This window comes from Xyrauchen texanus, chromosome 20, assembly GCF_025860055.1.
Source record: "Xyrauchen texanus isolate HMW12.3.18 chromosome 20, RBS_HiC_50CHRs, whole genome shotgun sequence".
Lineage (NCBI taxonomy): Eukaryota > Metazoa > Chordata > Actinopteri > Cypriniformes > Catostomidae > Xyrauchen > Xyrauchen texanus.
In genome coordinates this window covers 15,993,616-16,011,464 of record NC_068295.1, presented here as the reverse complement: position 1 = coordinate 16,011,464, position 17,849 = coordinate 15,993,616, and the positions used below count along the sequence as shown (strand labels likewise).

The window sequence follows — 17,849 nt, the reverse complement described above, 5'->3', positions numbered from 1 at the left end:
AAAACCCCTAACCCTTTATGTTGATTGCCGTTTGCATAGTGCCCATTTTGTCATTGGACAAGATTACGGAGTAGTAATGTCTATCTGGCCTTCACATTGTTTTCACCGCAAGCTTGTATCTACAGGCTATTACTGCATCTCTCTCTCCTGCTCACTATAGATCTGATTATTGTTATTTCTGTGTGTTCTAAACAGACCATGTACTTACTAAACTACCTTGGAGGAGATAATTTCAGGAACGGCTCAGTTCACAATTCACAGCATTACCATAATGTGCCATATTTGTTTACGAGAGGAATTACAGTGGCACTTTTTTAAAATAAGACAGAGATTTTCATTTTCATGAAAGTGGTGTGGGGTCTGATTGCAGCATGTGTCTCTGAATGGGAGTCTTTGTTATTTTGTGAGAGTCGAGTGATTGATAGCTCCTCTGTCTCGGCTCTGCACTCTTTGTGTCTGCTGGTTCTTCGCTGCTCTTTCACACAGATACAGAATCATGACACAATCAGACAGTTGTTTGTGTGGAGCTTTTCTTTTGTCTATGGGCTCATTGTTCGTGTGAATTGTCGTGAGCTTCATATTGTGGAGGTTCTTTTCTCTAATGGGAAACTAAATGGACTTCCTTTTAATGTTGAACATAAAAGTGATAAAAGCAATGCTTCATTCACGTGGACAGATATAGTACTTTATCTTGATATTTCATGAATAACAAAGGATATCAAAATAGCAATAACAAACATGATTTTTGTATTTTCTGAAAAAATATACGTGGTGTCTCTCTGTGCAAAAGTCACTGGCTTCATTCTTTGTTGTTGTGGGTCGTTGACAGGGCATTTGTATGTGGTTGCTAAGGTGTCCTTAGTGTTTCTTAGTGCATTGCTATGCTGCGATGGGTGTTCTGGGTGGTTGCTAGATGATGGCTGAGGAGTTTGTTCAAATCCCTAACCCTAAGCATGAGCAATAGTATACTAATGCCTTAGCAAGAACCACTAAATATAAATTTCCTGTCCACTCTCTCTACTATTCATGTTCTTGTCCCGATCCCTGCCAGAAAATATGAATCCAAGATTCAAACAAGCCTTATGTTCTTGTAGGAGCTGACCCATCTTATCCGACTTCCCCGACTGAGGCACCTGAGTCTGAAGGACCCTCAGTCCAGTCCAAACCCACTGTGTCTGTTCTATAATTACTACACACACATCCTGTATCACATGCCACATCTGCAGCGCCTGGACTCGTACGATGTTTCCAACAAGCAGCTCAAAGATGTAGCTGAGGTGAGAGAGTGTGTGTTTTATGAACCTGATATGCATCTGCAAATCTTATTTGTTTTAGTTATTGAAAATGAAGAGAATGATGGGAATATGTGATTGTGTATCAGTCTACAGTGATGAAGAAGATGATGTATTACACCATGCGGGTACGTTGTGCTCAAAGACAGTTTGATGAACTCAAAGCCAAACTCAGGCATGAGAGGAGAGACCAGATACAACTATCAGAGGATAGAATACGAGTACTGGCATACTCACTCAGAAATGTGAGTATATATACATAAAGGCTGCAAAATAAACTTTTAACCTCATCTGCTAATGGAGGCTGAATTAAGAAAATGTACTGTCCATAAATAATCCTTTTATATATAAATATACTGTATATATATATATAAATAGAAAAAAGATTTGAATTATGCACATCACTAAATGTACATCAGTGAGAGCCAGTGTATTATCCTTATTAATAATTGACAAATGATGTGACAAGAGTTAATTTTGGACCCTTTATGCATTCTAACACACACATTACTTTGCTATCTAAATTACGACATACTTTGGATTTCTACAGTTTTTTTTATAATGCTAATTATAAAAACTGCCGTTTAACCCTGCCAACTAATTTATTTATTTATTATAATTTTTATTGTTTGTTTTGTTGCATTAAAACAATTTAAAACATTATTTTATTTATTAATGGATATTTTTTTTTATTATAAATGAGAACAACTCTAAATGTCCCCAAAAGGAGCTTTTGTCAGATTTGGCTCACTTCTGGGGACAATTTGTTCTCAGACTATAGCTTAGGACTATACACCTACACATACTTTATCTGAGCAGTTGGAGTGTGAGCTGTCCAATGTACAGTGTGTTCGTAAGAAGTCGGAAGATCCAGAAGACTTTACCTTTGACCTTTGCAATGACCGTGAGCAGAAAATGCAGAACAAACTGGATGCCATCAGAGACCGACTGAAATTCTGGAAATGGCATTTGGAAGAGTGAGTGTGTTTGTGTCTATTTATAAACACACTGAGCACTTTATTGGAAACACCTGTACACCTGCTTATTCATGCAATTATCTAATTAGCCAATCATATGGCAGCAGTGTGATGCATAAAATCTTGCAGATACAGGTCAGTAGATTCAGTTAATTTTCACATCAACCATCAAAATGGGGGAAAAAATGTGATCTCAGTGTTTTCGACCATGACATGATTGTTGGTGCCAGATGGGCTGGTTTGAGTATTTCTGAAACTGCTGATCTCCTGGGATTTTCACTCACAACAGTCTCTAGAGTTTACTCAGAATGGTGCCAAAACAAAAAACATTCAGTAAGCGTCAGTTCTGTAGACGAAATGCCTTGTTGCTGATAGACGTCAATGGAGAATGGCCAGACTGGTTCGAGCTGAAAGAAAGGCTACGGTAACTCAGGTAACCACTCTGTTCAAACTGTAGTGAGCAGAATAGCATCTCAGAATGCACAACACGTCGAACCTTGAGGGGAATGGTCTACAACAGCAGGATACCACTTCAGGCACATTATTAGAACCATAGTGTTCCTAATATAGTGCTCAGTGAGTGTAGGTATACCTGTGTGTATTATTTGTGATGATTATTGTCAGGTTATGCATGTGGTTGTCTTTGTGTCTCAGGATAGAGGCATGTCACCAGTGTGATGTGGCTTTGGCCTCAGACAGGAAGAAGATGATGGTGGACTTCCTGCTGTTGGAGCTGGAAACTGTTGGGAACATTCGCTTTGAGGAGGGAAACACCAGCGAACCTTGGTACCACACATTCACACTCTGTTGAATAGAACATCTAAGACCAGCATAAATTAACATGCAGGTCCAGGCTGGTTTATGCTGGTTAGTGCAGGTCTAGCTGGCGAATCAGCATAGCCATGCTGTTTACCTGGCAAAAATCTGGTTGATCAAGTATGATGGGGAAACCAGGACACTAGCATCCTTTACTGGGGACCAGCATCTAAAATACAACATATGGTGGTGACCAGCACTGCTGGTCTTTTAAACATGGGAAAACAACCAGAATGTGTTTTACAAATACACAGCATGCAGAATTAATTATGTTCTTTCTTGCCTATCTTAGGTTTACCTCCTGTTATGATCTCTTGCTGTCTCGTTTCTGTGCATGGGATTATAAACCTCACAACATCACTGGCATTAAAATCAATCAAATCATCCGTATCCATAACCGAGCCCTGCGGCTGTGCTTCCAGGACAAAGTGCACTCTCTGCTCTTCAGAAACGAGTTTTCACCCTTTTCACAGTGAGTCAGACAGACCAAAGTCTTGCAAAGCCTGACTTTTGACTATTAATATAAAGTCTGATCCACTTTGGAGCTTATTCTGGTCAAGAACTGCCCACTTGGAAAGTAAAAGGGTGTCTGAGACACCCATTTTGGGTCAAGTAAACCTGAAATAAATGAGCAGCAGATGATATCAAAGAGTTATCAATCACTTTTAATACTAGCCATGATTGGTGTGTCTGCAGATCAATATGTTTATACTTACATTCTTTATCATTTAATCCCACTAATGTCTAGACTAGGCTAGATTTTGTGCATATTTGCACGCAAATATTAAAACTTCATGGCCAAGTCCATTGACTTTGCGCATGTGATGTATCACATAGCACTGCGCATAGTGGTCTTAAAGTAGTCTTGTTTTGAAAGAAATTTTACCAAATTTTGTGGGGTTTATTCTTAAAACAAGAAAAATGATTTCCAACGGGGTTAGAAAAATAAACTTAATTTCCCTTTGGATAAAATTTTAGTTTTCTTCCCCATTTAAATTTTTTGTTGTTATAAGCATAAGCATTTCTAAATTTTATACGATTTCTCAGAAAACAAGACAAAATATAGCTGCAAGCAGTGATGACAGGGCCCAATCACAACTGGTCCATTTCCATACGGTGACTTTTGGAAAACAATGCAAGGTGGACACATGCATTTGACATTTGATGTTATTCTAAACAATTTTGAAGCAATTTGGGTAAAAATAAGAGGACTATTTTAAAGTCTGTTGTAAGAGCCACACTTCCTGCTGCCAGGTGATGGCACTATGACCGTGACCCAAAATAGTCAAATCCATGTGATTAGCTCCCAAGACTAAACATACATCTCAATTTTTATCTAAATCACACATTCCACACAGAAGACACTTCTGGTTTTCCATTTTTCACCATTAATTTAATGCCTCGCCATGGCACCACAGTTCAATATATCAAAATCTGTTCGCAATTTAGCATGACTTGGCATAATATTGTCTAAATGTGGTGACAGTCTTATGACTCGGACAACACATCATTTCCTAAAGCTTGCAGTAAAAAACGTATTTACTTCTGCATCTATCAACCACAAATAATATAATATCGAGCAGCAGCCGTCAGAGTTGCATTGAAGTGACGTCACCTCCACTCTTCCATTTATTGGCAAGAGGAGGAGCTATCTAACTTGTGGACCAATACGGATGCAAAATGCCCCCTGATTTACATGAAACTCTACTGACAAGTTTTGGAAAACCAAGCACAGAACTTGGAAACAAAAGCAAAGAAAAATACAGCTTAAGCCTACAAAAAATGAAAATATGAGCCATATTGTCAGAGAGCACAAAAAAAACAGTAATATAACAAAGGAAAACGTGATTTTCTTTGCAATTCTGATGACTTTAATTTTTCTGTTGTTGTTTTTTGCAGCATATTTAAAATATTTATTTATTTTTGATTCATGCTTGTTATTTTTTAATCTGCGCTAATTATTTTGATCTGCGCTTTTTATTTATTTTTGTGCTTATTTATTTATCTGTGCTTATTTTTGATTCACGCTTATTATTAGAATTCACGCTTATTATTTTTGGATCACATAAATTTAGCATATACAATGTCTTGGGCATAATGTTGCACAAATTTGGTGCCAGTCACATGAATCCCCTAGAAGGAGTATTTAGAATTTCAGCGCTTGCGATTTTCAGAAAATCCAAAATGGCCAACTTGCTATTGGGTGGAGCTAATAACTGTGAGTATGAAAGTTGTTCGGCTTGATGAAAACTATATATTGTGGTGACTGTAGGTGAAAATGGGGCTGCTACAGAGCACCCTTGCATGCCCATTTTCAAGCGGGCACTACAGAGCCCCCGGCATGCCCTGCATCTTTGCCCAGCCCTAATGGCCAACTACTTTTTTGACGCATGTTAAGTACCACAAAAGTACCGAAAATCTTGAAAGAATAATAATAATAAATATAGCTGCCAGCAGCAATTATCGGGACCAAGCACATGAATGGAAAGCAATTGTGAAAATAGCATTTTTGTGAAGATTTTTGGCAAACTGCTTAAAAAGTCATAAATAGAATCACTTGTAATGTAATATACATAGTTCTTGGCATCAGCCAAGGAGTCTATTAATGTCAATAGAATACAATTATCAAAAGTTATTCACATTTTTAGAAACTGATTGATTACATACTTTCCTTGTTGCCGCATGATAGAGTCGCAAGTTCGAATCCAGGGTGTGTTGAGTGACTCCAGTCAAGTCTTCTAAGCAACCAAATTGGCCCAGTTGCTAGGGAGGGTAGATTCACATGGGGTAACCTCCTCGTGGTTGCGATTATTGGCTCTCACTCTCAATTGGGCACGTGGTAAGTTGTGTGTGGATCGTGGAGAATTACATGTGCCTCCATGTGCAGAGTCTCAGCGGTGTCATGCACAGCAAGCCACGTGATAAGATGTGTGGATTGACTGTCTCGGAAGCGGAGGCAACTGAGACTTGTCTTCCACCACCCGGATTGAGGTGAATAACTGCGCCACCACAAGGACCTACTAAGTAGTGGGAATTGGGCATTCCAAATTGGGGAGAAAATGGGAAAAAAAATATATAAGTTAGTATAATTTTTATATATTTTATTTAATTTTTTGACCACAAGCTAGCACTGTCCTTAAACTTGTTGAGCACTTTCAGGGCATTGGAACCATTCAACATGGTATGCCCCACAGAATCTAAAGAGTCCAGTTTCGTAATTTTAGGACAAGCCATTTAAAATGTATAAATAAAAATAGCAATTTCTTTTGGTATCTCGTAACCAGTAGGTGGTGTGTAACCACTGCTCAAGTACCCTCAGGTCATGGTTGTCATAACACAAACCAAGTTTGGTCTGAATACACTAAAGCCTAAATATATAGGCTAACAATTGATTTGGGGTGCTCATCTTTAAATTGCTTTGTGAGTTATTTGAGAACGATTTGATCTTTCAAAAATCTGTGAACAGCCTTTCGTCGGCATGGTCTAAAGATTATCTGAGCCAAATTTGGTGAAAATTGGACCAACCGTCCAGCAGGAGTTAGAAAAAGGCTAAAATTACCAAAAGTTATTAGCATTTTTATATATTTTATTATATTTTTTGACCACAAACTAGCGCTGTCCAGAAACCTGTTGGGCACTTTCAGGGCATTGTGCTGATGACACATACCAAGTTTCAAAATGATATGCCAATGCGTTTGTAATATACAGCATTTTACAACAAAATTCAAAATGGCCGACACCCAAAATGGCAGACCTTGGCAAAATTGGTATAATTCATCACGGTATGCCCCACAGAATCTAGAGCCCAATTTGGTGATTTTAGGACAAACCTTTCAGAAGTTATAAGCAAAAATCTAATTTTTATTTTGACCAGTAGGGGGCACTGTGCAGAAAAGCTGCATGTCACCTCAGGGTATTATGGCCATGACACATACCTACTTTCATCAAAATCCCTCAAAGCATTGCAGACATACAGCCTCAAGTCCAATTTTGCTGGGGGTTTTTTCATCAAATTCATTGAAGCGCCATTTGAAAACGGATTGGTCTATTAACTTGAATTCAATACATTTTTGTAAGCACTGTCTGTTGAGCATCTGTGCAAAATTGAGTGAGAATTGGATGAACGGCCTAGGAGGAGTTCGATAAAGTAGGTTTTTCTGAAAATTAAAAATGGTGGAAAATCTAGTCGAGCGGAAGTCAAAAACATGGTATGCCTTCGACTCGACCTGAGCTGAGGATTCAGGCAAAAAAAATAGTCTCTATATGACTTACGGTTCAAAATGTATTTTTGTATGTGTAAAAATTAGTGAAACTTTGACCTGTTGGTGGCGTTAAAGGGTTTGAGCTAGAAACTCAATATTTGCTGTGTTATCAGTTTAGATTGTCCTCTATCAATGTGAACAATTTCATAACTTTCCTGCGAATGGTTCTATGGGCTGCCATAGACTTTCATGGCAGAAGTAGAACAATAATAAGAACACTAACAAACACAATAATTCTTAGAAGAACAGCACTTTCAGTGCTTAGGCCCTAAATATCTTATGTTATTTGGCCTCTCAAGTACATTTATCTTGTTTTAAGTATGTTTATACATTTTTACTGGAAAACAAGACAAAAATGCTCAGAAGGATCTCTTTGTGGATAACTTTCTACTAAGTGTCAAAAAAAAAAGAAAATGAAAATAAAAAATTGTATCTTTCAAAGATTTGCGTTCTTTGTAAAAATTGCTTATTGTAGCATCCTGGTACCTTGTAAAGATGACTTTGAACGGATGTCCAATTTTTACAATGATATAATGATTTATATCATTACAATGATATAATAATTTTAAGATCATGAGAGATGAATACAAATGTATAAATGTGTAGATATATACAATTTTATATTCACTGTATAGACAGAATATGCAATATATTTTCTAATGAATATTACTTATTTACTTCTTATTTCTTTACTTTTAGAGTATTTAAGGATTTTTCCTTTATTATATACATATCCATATTTCCTTGTTGCCTTTATCACAAATAATAGCCTATTCTGGTATATTTATAACAAAAAGCACCATGGTATTATGTTTTTTTTAGATATGGCCCGTGATAATGCCATGTTTTTGACATGTGCCATAGTAAAACCTTGGAGTACCATGACAATATCTTGAAATATGAATATAGTAATTATTCAGTACCATGGAATTATCCTAGTAATGTCAGTGTGTGTGGGCGGGTTTGGGTGGTTTACGAGGAATCCTTTTTGGTTTAAACTGGTAATTACAAGGGTATTATGCTATAAATGTGGTTTATGAGGACATATCTAGTGTCCCCATAATTTAAATCGCTTAAAAAAACATACTGAACGAAGTTTTTATGAAAATTTAAGAATGCAGAACGTTTTTGTGAGGGTTAGGTTTAGGGGGTAGGTTTAGGGGATAGAATCTATAGTTTGTACAGTATAAAAATTATTATGTCTATGGAGAGTCCTCATAATGATAGCTGCACCAACGTGTGTGTGTGTGTGTGTGAGTGACAGGAACTATAAAAGCAGTATGGAGTATCTATTCTATGTGCCTGATCCTGAACATTCCTGCAAGAATAACGATATTCTACACATCCCAGAAAATGGTTTTAAAACGGCTGATGAATATAAGGTACCAAACTCCTTAAAGCCCAGCAGAGAATTACTATGAGTATTTTTTTTAATCTTTTTGTTATGTTCTCATCACCGAACATGGATGTGTGTGTGTGTGTCTTGTGTTCAGGCATTAGGCAGAGAGAGAGCCGTCCCTCTTTCAAACAGTGTGAGTTTGTGTGACAGACTGCGGATGACATTCATGCTGCAGAAGAGCTGCTCGACATCAGGAAGTAACCATGCAGAACCCCTTCCCTTCAGACACGGTCTGGATCCACTCAGTATCTGTTTAGATTGAATACGTTTGGAACTGCAGTGTGTAATTTCTGCACCACTAGTGGCACCAACCAGAATTGCAAAAACACTTCCTTTGTCTTCCTTTGTGCATCAAACAGGTAGCCCTATCCAAAATCCCATTGGTTAGGCCAATATTGCTGTGTGTGGCCCAGTTTTTCCGCTCTAACAAACAGATTACTACTCCACTACTGGCTCAGAATTTACACACTATGCTTATCCATATTTTACCTGAATGCTGAAGTGTTCCATGATTCAGAACAGACACCTGTTTTCATTTTCCGGTTTCCAGTGTTTTCACTTTCTTCGTCATATGTTCTTTGTGAATAATGTGATGTTTAGCATATTAAATGTGTAAAAATTTATGAAAAAAAGTTAGGAACTGAGGTGAGTTACTGTATGTTAATATCTTTATGTATGTAACTACATCATGTTACCTGAGAACCTGAACTAATTTTTACTCCAACACTTAAAATGGTTCTGGAATGCTCAATTATGGAGACCGGAATTAGAGTCTGCAGCTATTAGAAACATCAAGGTGCCGCACAGTGGTTTGTCATGAAAACGGTTGATCCATTAAACTGAAAATATACAAATTTATTGTTTTGATAACAAACAATACATATATCATAAACAGCTCAATAATGTCACAGATCACTGAATGTGTTTTCTTTTGTGCTTTGTGTGTGTGTGTGATTGTAGGTCAGTTGATCATCTCTAAAGTGTTCTTGGGTCGCAGTGCTTCAGTGAAAGAGGGTGTTCCAATAGACTGTGATCATTACCACAAGGCAAACTCTCTCTACCACTGTATCAGCTCAAAACAGCACACACCCACAACACAAACAGATCCTGGTAAGTTTAATTGTGTACACATCAGAGAACAATGTCTTCGGGGCAGCAGTGACCAATTTAGCAATGTGTATGTGTGTGTGTGTGTGTGTGTGTGTGTGTGTGCGTGCGTTTGCGTGTGTGTGCGTGCATGCATGCATGTGTCTGTGTGTGTCTGTGTTTGTTTCACAGACGTGCTGTCTTGCTCAAGCCCCCCGGGCTCCTGTGACTGTAGACAGAGGCAGAGTCTGTGGTATGTGTTTGACCATGAACTGGTGCTTCCAGAATACCTTGTGGACTTTGAATACATCACTCAGGTAATATACTGTATATGCACATAGGACTGAGTGATGTACTGTAGAGTTTTGATATTTTGAAATAGGAGATTTGTTTTTCAATCACAGCAATCATCATTTCGACCAAACAACTACTGTAACCAAGTAGGTTTCAAAAGTAAAATATGGTAAATAAATAAAACTTTGTGAATGTCAAGTTTATTCATATAGTACAATTAATACAACAGTAATTGACCACTGTGCTGTACAACATCAGGGATGGTGGAAAAAAAGATAATAATAAAACTTTCTAAAAATAAATTTTTTAAGTTACATTTTAAATTAACACAATATTTATTGATCTTCATCTATTTGTAACACTATTACAATACATTAATGAACAGCATTATTTACCTACATTATTTTTGTGGTGTTCTTGACTAAACCATTTCAATACATATAAAATTCCATTTGGAGACTCATATAAACATGTTTTCCTATTTCTATGATGAAGACACTAAACTGATTGATATTAAATTAATGATTCATAGAAATTATAACTGATTCATAGACCGAAATTAAACATTGAAACTCTTAATGTTATTTTTGCAAATGAGATTTAAATCAGAAAATTTTCACATAGTAACACTCTCATATTTGCAAGAACAGATTATTAAATTATTTCCATGACACAGACTTTAGTAAACTTAATGGCCAAAAACAATGCTTTAAAGTCATCCCAATATTCACAATGTAGCACAACTGTATATTGCCATTAAAGGTTTACTCAGTAATTTTTTTCCTCATGTTATAAATTTTACTTCTTAATAAACGAATAGTAATTTTGAAACATATGTATAAAATCATGACCGCTCATGTGAGATGAAGAGTTCAGTCATATCAGTTACCATATAAAAGATATTTTATTCTACATGCAGCAGGGACACCTCATGGGGGCAGCCATGTTAACATCACATGACCAGCTGAATACTGAATACTTGCTTAATCTCAGTAACTGCCCTGTTTACTGTGCATTATGAATTTCTACAATGGCATTGGTAACTGAAAACTACTGCTTTTGTATGATACCGCATCCAGGCCACTAGGTGTCAGGGTAAGCCATTGCAAGCAATTTTGACATACTTAAAACAAATTACTGAGTGCAACTTTAACAGCATCGCAAATATATTGTGATAGCTATTCAATATATCAACTAGGCCTATATACAGTACAACTAACACGTTGACTTAAATTACTGGGTTACACTGTTGGTATTAAGAGGATACTGTTCTATAGGAATTACTATTTGTATTTCTGAAGTGGAATCTGATTTCACTTTGTTCAATTTTGCTCAATGTCACCATCCTGTCAATCTCATATCAGAATGTGTTCATCAGTAATCAAACCACCTTCTCTCAAGGCCTAGTTTTTATTAAAGGGCCCATCTCTCTCTCTCTCTCTCTCTCTTGCTCTAGGAAACATCCCTGCCTATCTCCTCTCCAGACTCCCCCTCCATTACTCATACCCCTGCTGATGCCCCATCTGTGTCCCGTGCTGATCTGGACCTGGATGAGGAGGCATTAAACATGGAGCCCATCCTGAAGCCCCACCCTAAGTTGCTAAGCCTGGATGAGAAATCCATACTGGCAGTGGCCAGAGCAAATGTCCTCAGTCAGATCACAGTGAGGGCTACATTTCATTAAACTCACAATAACTAACCCACAACTATATCAGTGTATCTTTGGAATAGAGTCCATTTATTTGGTCTCTTGGTCTACCTTATATTGTATCTTTGCTGCTGCTCTGAAGATATTAATAATGATTGCTCTGGCCCAAACCCAACTACTGCTTTATTTGATCAAATTGGTGTATACATTTTAAGAGTACTGTCACAACTATCAGTTCATCAATAGTGTTAATCCATCCTCATTCGGTGTATCTATTTATGACTCTGATTTCCTGTCATAAAGGTGCTGAATCTACATGGCAACAGTCTGAATAAACTGTGTGAGATTTCTCGACTCACGGCTCTACGTAATCTCACCCTCAGCTTTAATGAGTTGACTCATCTCGAGGATATTTCACACATGGTGATGAGATTATCCTATTCATTCGTAAACATGGAAATATTTCATTAAACATTTCATAATAGGTTGTGAATGCTGTTTCATGTTGACTTTAATCATTACCGAATCTTTAAACATTGTCTTGTTTGTTAAGCAAATTGGCAAATTAGAAGAGAAGACTTTATGTGCATCTTGGTTTGCAGTGAAAACACACCTGTGTCCAATTTGACAACCAACTTTATAAAGCACATATCAGTGCACTATGCTGATTTAGATGAAGACTTTGTCTCCATTCGTCTATTACTCTCTCTCTCTCTCTCGCGCTCTCTCTCTCTCTTTAGCCAAATCTTGAGTACCTGGATGTTAGTTTTAACTGCATTTCAACTCTGGAGGGTCTGCGTGGACTTGGCCGGCTGACAGTACTGGATCTTCGCTGGAATCAGTTGACCCGGGTCAGGGATGACATGAATGTGTTGCATAAACACACCCCCACTCTACTTCGTCTGGACACTCGGCACAATCCTTGGCGCAGGGTACAAGCCACCTTACATTGAATTTCAGAACAGTGGTCAGAGGGGGCCTGGGTAGCTCAGTGTTAAAGATGCTGGTGCCCCTGGAGTTCGCTAGTTTGAATCCCAGGGTGTGCTGAGTGACTCCAGCAGGGTCTCCCAAGCAACCAAATTGGCCCGGTTGCTAGGGAGGGTAGAGTCGCATGGGGTAACCTCTTTGTGATCGCTATAATGTGGTCACTCTCAGTGGGGTGTGTGATGAGTTGTGCATGGATGCAGCAGTGGATGGTGTGAAGCCTCCACACATGCTATGTCGCCATGGTAAAATGCACATGTTGACAGTAGAAAAAGTATTATGACCAAATGAGAATTGAATCAAGCAATTCATAAATGTACCCCCAGTGTACGTTGTATACTGTGTGTCTTATAATGTTGTTGAGAATATTTAACTTTGTTTGTATCATTTAAATGGTAACATAAGCATATTTTACTTGTGTGTTTTTGTGTGTGTTGCAGTATGAGTGTGTTCGTACGTTGATTCTTGGTCGGTTGAAGACTCTCACTCATCTGGATGATGTTTTAGTGACCGAGGAGGAGGCGGCTGCTGCTGTTCAAATGGCTGTACGATCCAGAATCAACCAGGTGTGTGTGTGTGTGTGTGTGTGTGTGTGTGTTCTGGACGTGACACTTAATGTCAATATGATCATATTTTAATGTTTTAATTTATGTTTTTATGTCTCTGCGTTTGTGTTGTCATGTATGTGTATGGCAATGTGTGTGTGCAGGCATCTCTGATGACTTACTCTCGGACTGACAGTGAACGTCCCCGCAGTCTAAGTATGCTCTCTTCTGCTCACCTGCTCACCCAGATCAGTCCGTCTCCATGGAAACACCCACATGAACTTGTACCAGGCTGGACTGCCAAAGTATGTCATATAATCTCACATTCTCTCATTCTTTCCCTCTCACACACACTTCTATTGTTTTTTTTTATATACAGCTTATTATATTTACTAAAGACTAACCTTAACTCTAACCATACCTCTAAAAACGTTTAGCATTTTTAGAATTTAAATATATATATGTATAAAGTATTGTGCAAACGTCTTAGGCACATAAAAACATTTGAATTAAGATGGTTATTTATATCTTCAGCTTGTTAAACTCCAAAACATTTCTTATTCAAATAAGATAGAATATAACAGGGAGCCCTGCAACAGATTGCATGGCCCCCGCAGAGCCATGGGGATTCAGTCTGGGATTACATGAAGAGACAGAAGCAATTGAGACAGCCTAAATAAATAGAAGAACTGTGGCAAATTCTCCAAGATGCTTGGAACATCCTATCTGCCAAGAAAAACGATTTCCAGGTGTACCTAGGAGAATTGGTGTTGTTTTTAGATTTTTTTCTCCCCAATTTGGAATGCCCAATTCCTAATGCGCTCTAAGTCCTCCTGGTGGCATAGTGACTTGCCTCAATCTGGGTGGCGGAGAATTATCTCAGTTGCCTCCATGTCTGAGATGTTGATCCGTGCATCTTATCATGTGGCTTGTTGAGCGCATTACCACGGAGACATGGAGGCCCACACTATTCTCTGCGGTATCCACGCAAAACTCACCATTTGCCCCACCGAGAGCGAGAACCACACATTATAGTGACCAAAAGGAGGTTACCCCATGTGACTCTACCCTCCCTGGGCTAAAATCTGCCAAACTGGGCCAATTTGGTTGCTTAGGAGACTGTTTTGAAGGCAAAGGTGGTCACACTAAATGTTCATTTAGATTTATTTTTTTTATTGGACTTTTTATGATGTTTAATTATAAATGAAATCTATTTATGGAATTATTTTTGTATATATATATATATATATATATATATATATATATATATATATATATATATATATATATATATTATAAATCCTCAAATTTTTCACTTGTGCCTAAAACTTTTGCTCAGTACTATGTGTATTTATACTGTATACAGGGTGGCCCCCAAAAACAGGGCCACTATGTTTGATTGCTCAGTATCTTAAAGGTGCTGTAAACCAGGGGTTTTCAAAGTCAAAATCTACACAATGATTCTTGATAAATATATATATATATTGTTTGCCTATTATTTTCAGAACAGTTTAAATAATGTTTAAAATAAGTTAAACTCAATATATATATATATATATATATATATATATATATATATATATATATATATATATATATATATATATATACATATTAATTATAATTAGCACCCCCTGGGGAGGCGTGCCCCACACTTTGAAAACCACTGCTGTAAACGATTTCAGCCATTCTACTCCCACGAGACTGAGCCATTGAATTAACCATCCCCCCTGTTTACAAAGCCCTGCACTCCAAAGACGACAAATGAGCTTTACTGAGACTAACATTGTGCAGAAACTGTTGTTTAAAACATCAGCATCTAAATAGCACCCTCAACAGACAACTGTTATGAACAGCACAGCTTAAACATGGCAGCAAGCCTCAATAATTTGCTGCAACTACAATACAAAGAGAATGAGCAAAATGATTGACAGGTGAAAAGCATCAGTGTCAGCGGTCCGGGGCCACATGGTGAAAGAGAAGCAACTAAGTTTGCTACCACAAGTACGGTAGTCAGCGTCTTCACTTGCTGAGCTACCCAGGTCCCCATCGTAAGCAATTTTGAAGATATGAGCAATCAAACATAGTAGTCCTGTTTTTTTGTTGGGCCACCCTAGAATTTATATTTTTTTATGAATAATAATTTTAAAAAAAGACACCCCCAGATGTTTTTTCAGATTTGGCAAACTTCTAGGGGCAAATGTGTCACCAAAATATACACCTCCCAAACACACATTAGCTGATATATTGTGCCCTGTGGATCAGATCACAGTGCTGAATCTGGATGGTCAACGGTTGACCCGACTCAGTACTCTAGATCGGCTTGTGAATCTACGCTGGGCTTCATTTGACAATAATGAATTATTGCGTATTGAGGGCCTGGATCATTGCCCCCAACTGGAGGAACTTTCACTGAACTGCAACAATATCAGCAGACTGGAAGGTACTGCATTATTTCCCTCTGTTCTTTTCTCTTCTTTGCTTTCTTGCTCTAGCTATTCTCCTTTTCTTGTTTCTGCTTCTGTATTCTACCCTACAAAGCCAAAACTGAGTTACTACACCAACAATAACATTTAGAATTTGGCTTTAAAATGTTGGATTGTCCTGCCAAAAAAGTCTCACTTCGTTTTCTCTTAATCTGAGCATAGTTGGGCCAAACACATCTATCACAAAACAGAGACCTGTTTTTGGTCATAACTCCAGAAAATGTGTAGTAACTGCATGTCTTTTGGTGCATCTTTAGTTATAATATAGAAAATAAAGAAATCTATCAAACACAATCTAATACAAGTCTAACATAAGAGTTCATAGCTATTTTTGTTTGGTGTGTGGCAGGTTTGAGTATGGTGAATCGTCTGACACGTCTGAGCATTAACAGCAACCAACTACAGTGTTTAGATGGGGGTGTGTTAGACCAGCTACTTAATCTTCACTTCCTGTCTGTGGAGAACAACATCATCTCCTCTCTGCATGGGCTTCAAAGGTCACGCTCCTTAATCGAGCTGTATGTCGGGAACAATGACATCAGCACCACCCGTGACATCTACCACTTAAAGGTCAGGAGATAATAAAGCTCTGATCATTATATCTTTGAAAGCATTTTTATAATGAATCAATATCTATCACAAAGACATTCATGATGAGGAGCCATGGTAGAACCAAGCAGTTATATTTGTGTAGTTCTGATGTAGTCTGTCTCTCTCAGGCACTGTCCAGTTTAATTATTTTGGATCTGGATGGGAACCCCCTGGTGAAAAAACTGGAGAACTACAGGCTCTACATGGTTTTTCACCTGCCAGCTCTCAAAGCACTGGATGGAGTAGCAGTGGTAAAAATGTCTGATGCTTCTATATGTGTTGCATTTGTTTTCATAAATATGTACACTTAGAAATTCTTTAAATGTATAGGTCACCAAAAAAAAAAAAAGAAAATGTTTTGTCATAGTTTACACACCTTCATGTCATTACAAAATCATATGATTTTCTTTCTTCTGTGGACCACATAAGAAGAACTATTGAAGAATTTGCTGACCACTCTTTTCCATACAGTGAAAGTGAATAGGGATTTTATATCTTCAGAAGACTTGGAATATAATACAAACGTCATATTTTATTTTTATTTATTTATTTAATTTTTGGAGCTCAATAGCCCTGTGACAATGAACTTTCATTATATAGTAGAGAGCAGCCATTAAATTCTGCAAAATAACTCGCATGGGTTTGAAATAAATGGGTAAATGATGACAGAATTCATATACTTGGGGAAATAATTTATTAAACTTTTATGCAAATAAAAAGAATGTTCTATTTTGTTTTTGTAATTTGAATATAAAGCAATGTACTCATTGCTTCTGTTCTCTATGGTCATTTTTGCTAGTAAATAGTTACATTTGTTATAAATTGAGGTGTGTATGTGTGCTGTGTAGGAGATGTGTGAGTCAGAAACTGCTAAAGACTTATTTGGAGGGCGACTTACTGGAGATATGGTAGCCGAGAAACTGGGGCACTCCAACTACAGAGAGCTATCAGAGCTCAATCTGCAGTCCAGCTCAATCAGGTTCGCTTAATGCTATCTGTGACGATACAGTAAAAATGGCAAAGCACAATAGAACTGAAAGTGCTCTCTCTCTCTCTCTCTCTCTCTCTCTCTCTCTCTCTCTCTCTCTCAGCCTCTTGTCATCTTTTCTGTTTGTCTGTTTGTTTTAGGATGGTGGATCTAGCTCCTGCTGATTTGTTTATTAGTTTGCGCAGTGTTAATCTAGAACACAATAACCTCACCTCATTCAGCGGTCTTATCTTCCTACCGAACATCAAGGTGTGTATATGTTAAGAAAGTTATTAGTAATTAATGAATACAAGATTACAAAGTGTGAACTCTGGACAAAGCTTAAATATCTGTATCAGCTGTTTCTCCTAAAATCCCTTATGAAAACAATTATATGAAAAATGTATACAATTTATCAATGTGAAAATCGTAGCTCAAATAATTTGGATTTTTAGAAATATTTGAGTTCAGATTAAAATCTCAGACATTTGTTTGCAGATTT

At 37.5% G+C, this 17,849-nt stretch overlaps 1 protein-coding gene across 2 annotated transcripts in view; it reads left to right on the top strand.

Annotated features, from left to right (window-relative positions):
• The window catches only part of lrrc9 (leucine rich repeat containing 9), a 33,582-nt gene that overhangs the window by 5,044 nt on the left and 10,689 nt on the right, over positions 1 to 17,849 (top strand). For both annotated transcript variants that reach the window (XM_052151094.1, XM_052151091.1), the window contains exons 7-25: positions 1,095 to 1,277; positions 1,382 to 1,537; positions 2,112 to 2,269; positions 2,924 to 3,055; positions 3,378 to 3,557; positions 8,612 to 8,729; positions 8,841 to 8,976; positions 9,707 to 9,856; positions 10,025 to 10,149; positions 11,583 to 11,789; positions 12,078 to 12,197; positions 12,515 to 12,706; positions 13,199 to 13,324; positions 13,468 to 13,608; positions 15,569 to 15,746; positions 16,139 to 16,359; positions 16,509 to 16,631; positions 17,229 to 17,359; positions 17,509 to 17,617. In XM_052151094.1, coding sequence (XP_052007054.1) covers positions 1,095 to 1,277; positions 1,382 to 1,537; positions 2,112 to 2,269; positions 2,924 to 3,055; positions 3,378 to 3,557; positions 8,612 to 8,729; positions 8,841 to 8,976; positions 9,707 to 9,856; positions 10,025 to 10,149; positions 11,583 to 11,789; positions 12,078 to 12,197; positions 12,515 to 12,706; positions 13,199 to 13,324; positions 13,468 to 13,608; positions 15,569 to 15,746; positions 16,139 to 16,359; positions 16,509 to 16,631; positions 17,229 to 17,359; positions 17,509 to 17,617 — 2,886 coding nt within the window. The remainder of the gene's footprint in view (positions 1 to 1,094; positions 1,278 to 1,381; positions 1,538 to 2,111; positions 2,270 to 2,923; positions 3,056 to 3,377; positions 3,558 to 8,611; positions 8,730 to 8,840; positions 8,977 to 9,706; positions 9,857 to 10,024; positions 10,150 to 11,582; positions 11,790 to 12,077; positions 12,198 to 12,514; positions 12,707 to 13,198; positions 13,325 to 13,467; positions 13,609 to 15,568; positions 15,747 to 16,138; positions 16,360 to 16,508; positions 16,632 to 17,228; positions 17,360 to 17,508; positions 17,618 to 17,849) is intronic.